Source organism: Lissotriton vulgaris, unplaced genomic scaffold (assembly GCF_964263255.1).
Source record: "Lissotriton vulgaris unplaced genomic scaffold, aLisVul1.2 SCAFFOLD_1640, whole genome shotgun sequence".
NCBI lineage: Eukaryota > Metazoa > Chordata > Amphibia > Caudata > Salamandridae > Lissotriton > Lissotriton vulgaris.
Genome location: NW_028244846.1, coordinates 356,571 through 364,969, shown reverse-complemented (window position 1 = coordinate 364,969; position 8,399 = coordinate 356,571). Strand labels below are relative to the sequence as shown.

At 50.5% G+C, this 8,399-nt stretch overlaps 1 protein-coding gene across 3 annotated transcripts in view; it reads left to right on the top strand.

Moving 5' to 3' along the window:
- The first annotated feature begins 2,204 nt into the window (after positions 1-2,204).
- The window catches only part of LOC147666706 (lysozyme g-like), a 44,257-nt gene continuing 38,062 nt past the window's right edge, over positions 2,205-8,399 (top strand). For all 3 annotated transcript variants that reach the window (XM_086948949.1, XM_086948948.1, XM_086948947.1), the window contains exon 1: positions 2,205-2,492. In XM_086948949.1, the coding sequence (XP_086805075.1) occupies positions 2,222-2,492 (271 nt within the window). In that variant the 5' untranslated portion in view covers positions 2,205-2,221. The remainder of the gene's footprint in view (positions 2,493-8,399) is intronic.

Sequence of the window (8,399 nt, the reverse complement as noted above, 5' to 3'; positions counted from 1 at the left end):
GCTGGGGTGGGGGAGGGCTCTGTCGCTCTATGTAGGGTTATCAGCTGTGGTGGCTGCATCTGAGCGGAGGTGCTGGGGTGGGGGAGGGCTCTGTCACTCTATGTAGGGTTATCAGCTGTGGCGGCTGCATCTGAACGGAGGTGCTGGGGTGGGGGAGGGCTCTGTCGCTCTATGTAGGGTTATCAGCTGTGGCGGCTGCATCTGAACGGAGGTGCTGGGGTGGGGGAGGGCTCTGTCACTCTATGTAGGGTTATCAGCTGTGGCGGCTGCATCTCACGGGGGTGCTGGGGTGGGGGAGGGCTCTGTCACTCTATGTAGGGTTATCAGCTGTGGTGGCTGCATCTGAACGGAGGTGCTGGGGTGGGGGAGGGCTCTGTCACTCTATGTAGGGTTATCAGCTGTGGCGGCTGCATCTCACGGGGGTGCTGGGGTGGGGGAGGGCTCTGTCACTCTATGTAGGGTTATCAGCTGTGGCGGCTGCATCTGAACGGACGTGCTGGGGTGGGGGAGGGCTCTGTCACTCTATGTAGGGTTATCAGCTGTGGCGGCTGCATCTCACAGGGGTGCTGGGGTGGGGGAGGGCTCTGTCACTCTATGTAGGGTTATCATCTGTGGCGGCTGCATCTGAACGGAGGTGCTGGGGTGGGGGAGGGCTCTGTCGCTCTATGTAGGGTTATCAGCTGTGGCGGCTGCATCTGAACGGAGGTGCTGGGGTGGGGGAGGGCTCTGTCACTCTATGTAGGGTTATCAGCTGTGGCGGCTGCATCTGAACGGAGGTGCTGGGGTGGGGGAGGGCTCTGTCACTCTATGTAGGGTTATCAGCTGTGGTGGCTGCATCTGAACGGAGGTGCTGGGGTGGGGGAGGGCTCTGTCATTTTATGTAGGGTTATCAGCTGTGGCGGCTGCATCTGAACGGAGGTGCTGGGGTGGGGGAGGGCTCTGTCATTCTATGTAGGGTTATCAGCTGTGGCGGCTGCATCTGAACGGAGGTGCTGGGGTGGGGGAGGGCTCTGTCGCTCTATGTAGGGTTATCAGCTGTGGCGGCTGCATCTGAACGGAGGTGCTGGGGTGGGGGAGGGCTCTGTCACTCTATGTAGGGTTATCAGCTGTGGCGGCTGCATCTGAACGGAGGTGCTGGGGTGGGGGAGGGCTCTGTCACTCTATGTAGGGTTATCAGCTGTGGCGGCTGCATCTGAACGGAGGTGGTGGGGTGGGGGAGGGCTCTGTCACTCTATGTAGGGTTATCAGCTGTGGTGGCTGCATCTGAACGGAGGTGCTGGGGTCGGGGAGGGCTCTGTCATTTTATGTAGGGTTATCAGCTGTGGCGGCTGCATCTGAACGGAGGTGCTGGGGTGGGGGAGGGCTCTGTCACTCTATGTAGGGTTATCAGCTGTGGCGGCTGCATCTGAACGGAGGTGCTGGGGTGGGGGAGGGCTCTGTCACTCTATGTAGGGTTATCAGCTGTGGCGGCTGCATCTGAACGGAGGTGCTGGGGTGGGGGAGGGCTGAAAGAAAATCTAAATCAACTTGCCTGCTTTCCTGCTGCCTCCACTGCACGCCTCTCCTCCGTCTTCTTGTCTTCTTCCCGACTGATGCCTGCAGCCTGCACCGGAAGCACCCAGTCTTCCGGGCTCTGGCAGCCAATCACGGTGCTGCAGGAGCAGTATCGTGATTGGTCTGAGAGGACTGTTTGACTGCTCAGGGAGTGCCGGGGGGCTGGGCATGTTCTCTACGGTGCTGTGCAACACAGCCCAATGGAGAACATGCCAACTACGACTGTCTGGCCGGCCCTAGAGGGCCGGTCAAAGCATCATGCGCACTTAGGGAGGGAGTGCAAACCACTCATGCTTCCTCTGCGGCGAGCCAGCACTGCCCCGTCAGTAGTCGCAAAGGAAAATAAAATGATACCAACTTGTTATTATCATTTTATTTTCCACTGCTCAATGAGTAGTGGGGTGATGCTCCTCCGCCTTAGCTGAGGAGCCGCCACCAGTTATCATTATGCCATGACTTGATCAATAAATGTAGGACTCTGAATATGGCTGGGCTCTGTCTTTATATTTAATGATATTAGATTTCAGGGCTCCTGTACCCTATGCAGGGGCTCATAATGTTCTTAACCCAATCAGACCTCCATATCATAAACTAACTGTGACAGATCTCAGCTAACTTCAACTGAAAGATGCATTTTCATTGCAGGCACTGAGGTTCATGCTTTATAATGGCTCAGGGAAGCAGCCCAGAGACAGCCAGTGAGGTGATCTATGGTTGTTTAGAAGAACTGGCTGGCCAAGAGTTCAAGCTCTTCAAAACGTGGCTCCAAGACTCCGCTGTGGAACCTGGACAGGTAAAGATCCCAAGATCACGGCTTGAAAACGCCGACCGCATGGATACGGCGAAGACTATGATTCAATATTACAGGGATCAAACAGCCACTGAGATCACACGACAAGTATTGAAGAAAATTCCTAGAAACGACCTTGTGCAGAGATGTAAGTACCCGGATGTTGTTCTGTGTGTCTTGGAGCTCAGCAATGTGTTCCTGTTGAGCTCAGAATACAAAATGCGTGAATTGAAATCCCTTGTTCAGGGGCACGTTGGGGCTTTTCTCCCATTGAACCTTCCTAAGAACAAATTACACCTGCAGAAATAAGCCACTCCCCACACGTTATTCCCTGGTGGTCCAGTGGGCCAGTTAAAAAAAATGGTGAAATCTACCCTGTGTCTAGTGGGCATCCCTACTACACAATCGTGCAGCAGGAATGCACAAACAAGGCATCAGGGCAAAGGAAAACCCTTTCCTTTCCCCCGATCCCTCTCTGTTTAAAAGACGGCCCCTTCCCAACCCCAAACCAGAAGAAACTCACCTCCTCTCTGTACGACACGCGGGAAGCAAATGACTTCCAGCGCGCTGATGTCATTGATGACATGGGAGGGGGGTGGGGGAGGCAGGGGAAGGGCTTTTCCTGCTTTCCCCGGTGGGGGCACGTAGATGGGCGGCCCACGGGGGGCACCAGTGCTTCCCCGTGGGTGGGTGCTAGGACGGCTGGGAGCCATCTGACGCCCACGCCCACCGTGACGTCGGATGGCTCCCAGCCGTCCGACGCACGGAAGGGTTTAAATGCTCACATTATCAGGATGATAGCCACATAATTCCACTACACACCGCATACACCCACTCTACTCTATAACACATAAATATTTACATTTACAACGCCAATAGCTCAAACTCTCGGTTTCTAACTCATTACTCCACTGCAAACAAAACCAAGCATTTGCAATGCAATAGGTCTCGCATTTGTGAGAGTTTAAGCTATTGACATTGTAAATGACAATGCATTTTATTTATCTGTTTTGCTAATTAACACATAAATAAAAAGCATTTTCATTTACAATGCTAATAGCTCAAACTCTTGTAAATACGAGACCTATTTCCTTGCAAAGAAGCGGCTGCCATTGTTCCGAGCTGCCTGGAAAGTGAAAGCGCGCATGGTGCACTGAATGTTAAAGGAAAGCCTGTTCTGCCTGCAGTAGGAGAAACTCATTTGAAAACCAGCATTAGATTGTGCTGTGTAGCGTGAGGCAATAACGTTCACCAGGATCAGTGCGTGAAAACCAGCCATGTGGGAAACCAGCATTAGATTGTGCTGTGTAGCGTGAGGCAATAGCGCGCACCAGGATCAATGCGTGAAAACCAGCCATGTGGGAAAACAGCATTAGATTGTACTGTGCAGCGTGAGGCAATAGTGTGCATCAGGATCAGTGCGTGAAAACCAGCCATATGGGAAAACAGCATTAGATTGTACTGTGCAGCCTGAGGCAATAGCGTGCACCAGGATCAGTGCGTGAAAACCAGCCATGTGGGAAAACAGCATTAGAGTGTGCTGTGCAGCGTGAGGCAATAGTGTGCACCAGGATCAGTGCGTGAAAACCAGCCATGTGGGAAAACAGCATTAGATTGTACTGTGCAGCGTGAGGCAATAGTGTGCACCAGGATCAGTGCGTGAAAACCAGCCATATGGGAAAACAGCATTAGATTGTACTGTGCAGCGTGAGGCAATAGTGTGCACCAGGATCAGTGCGTGAAAACCAGCCATATGGGAAAACAGCATTAGAGTGTGCTGTGCAGCGTGAGGCAATAGTGTGCACCAGGATCAGTGCGTGAAAACCAGCCATATGGGAAAACAGCATTAGATTGTACTGTGCAGCGTGAGGCAATAGTGTGCACCAGGATCAGTGCGTGAAAACCAGCCATGTGGGAAAACAGCATTAGATTGTACTGTGCAGCGTGAGGCAATAGTGTGCACCAGGATCAGTGCGTGAAAACCAGCCATGTGGGTAAACAGCATTAGAGTGTGCTGTGCAGCGTGAGGCTATAGTGTGCACCAGGATCAGTGCGTGAAAACCAGCCATGTGGGTAAACAGCATTAGATTGTGCTGTGTAGCGGGAGGCCATAGCGTGCACCAGGATTAGTGTGTGAAAACCAGCCATATGGGAAAACAGCATTAGAGTGTGCTGTGCAGCGTGAGGCAATAGTGTGCACCAGGGTCAGTGCGTGAAAACCAGCCATGTGTGAAACCAGCATTAGAGTGTGCTGTGCAGCGTGAGGCAATAGCGTGCACCAGGATCAGTGCTTGAAAACCAGCCATATGGGAAACCAGCATTAGAGTGTACTGTGCAGCGTGAGGCAATAGCGTGCACCAGAATTAGTGCGTGAAAAGCAGTCATGTGGGAAAACAGCATTAGAGTGTGCTGTGTAGCGTGAGACACAAGTGTGCACAAGGACCTGTGCATTAAAAACAGCATGAAGGAAAACTAGCATTAGAGTGTGCTGTGCGCGTGAGACATGAGCGTGCACCAGGGACCGTGTATAAAAACTATCATTAGTGTGTGCTTTGCAGAGTGAGGCATGAGCGTGCACCAGGATCCGTGCGTGAAAACCAGCATTAGAGTGTGCTATGCGCGTGAGACATGAGCGTGCACCAGGGACCGTGTACAAAAACTATCATTAGTGTGTGCTTTGCAGCGTGAGGCAGGAGTGTGCACCAGGATCCGTATGCGAAAACCAGCAGTGTGAAAAACTAGCATTAGAGTTTGCTGTGCAACGTATTGTATTGTATTGTATTGTAATTAAACTTATAATGCGCGCAGCTACCCACATGGGGTCTCCCGGCGCCAGCTAGAGGTAGAGGTGATAAGGGCCAGGCAGTCTTCACTGAGGGAAAAGTAAGGTTTTATGTTTTTTACGGAATTTCGTCAGGGAAGGTTCAAGTTTCAATGGAGCTGGAAGGGAGTTCCACAGTTTGGGGCCAAGACAGGAGAAAGAGCGTCCGCCCATTCTTGTCAGTTTAAAACGTGGAATCAGGAAATTCCCTTGGGACGAGGATCTGAGAGGGCGGGAAGGAGAGTAAAGTTGGACGAGAGACTGGAGGTAAGCTGGGGCTGACCCCTGCTTGATCTTGTGCAAAAAGCAAAGGGCCTTAAATGTGATTCTGCTTTCGATGCGGAGCCAGTGTAGATCCTTAAGATGGGGGGAGATGGGGGATCTCCAAGGGACTTTACAGAGTAGACGAGCGGCCGCGTTCTGAACAAGCTGGAGTTTCCTCTGAGACTCCACAGTGACTCCAAGGTAAAGCACGTTACCGTAGTCTAGGCGTGAGATGACTAGAGCCTGGACTACCGTGCGCCTTGTGGAGTCCGGGAGCATCCAGAGGATTTTGCGAAGCCACCCTAGGATGGTAAAACAGGAGGCTGCCACTCTGACTACTTGGTGCCGCATAGATAGTGAATCATCCAGGACAAAGCCAAGGTTCCGTACCTGCGTGAACGGCAGGGGTAGTGGGCCCATTTCAGGTGGCCAGTGTTGAGGGCCCCAGAGGTGTTTATGTTTGCCTAGGATGACCACCTCCGTCTTGTCTCAGTTTAATTTCAGAAGATTAGTCTGCATCCTCTCCGCCACTTGGCTAAGCCCTAGCTTGAGAGTAGACGAAGCACACGTCTTAGCCGGGGAGAGGGAAAAGATGATTTGAGTGTCGTCTGCGTATGAGTAAAGGGAAAGACCCTCGTCTTCCACGATGCTTGCCAGGGGCCTCACATAGATGTTAAAGAGCATAGGGCTCAGTGAGGACCCCTGGGGCACCCCATGCGCAGACGAACGGACAGAGGAGGCTGAGCGTACACAAGGATCCGTGAGCGAAAACCAGCAGTATGGGAAACTAGATTTAGAGTTTGTTGTGCAGCTTTCACCAGACCCGTGCATTAAAATCATCTCTCTGGTAAACCTTCATTAGTGTGTGCTGTGCAACATGAGACACAAGCGTGCACCAGGATCAGTGAGCTACAGCCAGCCATGTGGGAAACCAGCATTAGAATGTGCTGTGAAGTGTGAGGCACGAGCATGCACCAGGATCCATGTATAAAAGCCAGCATCAAAATGTGTGCAGTGCCACGTGAGACACGAGCGTGCACCAGGATATATGCATGAAAAATACCCCTGTGGAAAATTAGCAATAGAGTGTGCTGTGCAGCATGAGACATGAGCGTGCACCAGAATCTGTGCATGAAAACCAAACATGTGGAAAAGTAACATTAGAGTGTGCTGTGCAGCATGCAACACAAGCGTGCACCAGGATTTGTGTAGGACAACCTGCCCTGCTATGAGGAAATCCAGCACTAGAGTGTGCTGTGCAGCAAGTGACATGAGCATGAACCAGAATTCCTGTACGAAAACCTGCCGCGTAGGAAGCCAGCACCAGAATGTGTGCCGTGAGCCACCAGCATGCACCAGGATCTGTACAAACAAAGTCAGTAAGGGAACTAGTCCCAGAATGTGTGCTGTGAGCCACCAGCATGCACCAAGATCCGTGTACGAACAAAGGCAGTAAGGGATCTAGTCCCAGAATGTGTGCTGTGCAGCCTGAGATACGAGCGTACACCAGTGTCTGCGTACGAAAACCAGCAATGTGAGAAATGAACATTAGAATGTGCGCCACCAGTGTGTACCTGGAGCCATGTATGACAAGCATTTGCAATGCGATGGGTGTCGCATTTACGAGAGTTTCAGCTATTGGCATTGTAAATGACAATGCCTTTTATTTATATGTTTTACTAATTAACACATAAATAAAAGGCATCATCATTTACAATGCCAACAGCTCAAAGTCTTGTAAATGCGAAACCTATTTAAAGAAGCGGCCGCCATTATCCCAGGCTGCTCGGAAAGTGAAAGCACGCATGGCGCACTGAATGTTGCAGGAAAGCATGCTGTGCCTGCAGTAGGAGAAACTCATTAAAGAAAATAGAGCTTATAGACTAAAAAAGACGTACTGTGCAACAACTGAAGTTAAAGGCCCAGTCCTCATGGGAGGTTACAAATAAAGACAAGGCGGTACTAAGGAGGGATTAACAAGCTATTAACAAATCAGAAGCCAGCATTTACGAAGGACAATGAAACAAGCCAATGGCAAATATGGGGGAAGAGTGGGCGGAGATTCTACTCCATACTCCAATACATCTTGCCACAGAGTAGCGCATGCGCTGCCCAGGCTCGACCTAAAAAATAAGTAAAAAAACATTGTCATTTACAACGCCAATAGCTCTAACTTTCACACAAGTATGAGACCGATTGTGTTGCAAATGCTTGTTTCATTAGCATGGACACAAAAATATAGGGCAGACTGGTAAAATTCCATGTACGTTGTATGAGACTAACCAAACATGCAGTTATTCAACTTACTGTGCAAGTTGCATGTTTGTCATTAACACCTTGTAACATATTCACTATATACAAATCAAATCACTTTATTTCCCCATTTTAATGCTTTGCTTTTTTCATTGTCTTTTTTTTTTCCTTCACCCTTTAATGTTTCTCTCGTTTTGATACTAGTTTTCCCCTATTTGAACCCCTGCTGTTTCTATTCTCTTCCCCCCATGTTTATTTTGTTATGATTCCATATGTTTGAGCAATAGTTTCCTTGCTTTCACACTGTTTATTAATGTAATTGCTATTTTCATCAGGATCCCTTCTCTGTAATTATTGCGCTTTCTGTCTGTCCTTTTTCCTGCAAAAGTATCTGGTGATTTATCGTCGAGCTGAGTTAGGCGTCCTGTTGAATTGTGTACCCCTGCACTCAGCCCCAGAGATCAGCTGCTTCTGTCTGAACCTGCCCGGGCTGAGTTTCGTTTCCGAAAAGTGCCGAAGAGCAGGGGATACACGATCCCAAGGGGTTACCAGATGGAATGCAGGCCACAGCATGACCGCTTCCGGGGTGGGAGGGGCTGAAACGTTACTTCAGCCACAGGGAAACCGAAACCGAAAGCGTAGCATACCACTCATATAAAGCGGACCTAGAGGCAACAAGACCACCGACGCGCGTTCTGCCCACCGAGGAACGACGCA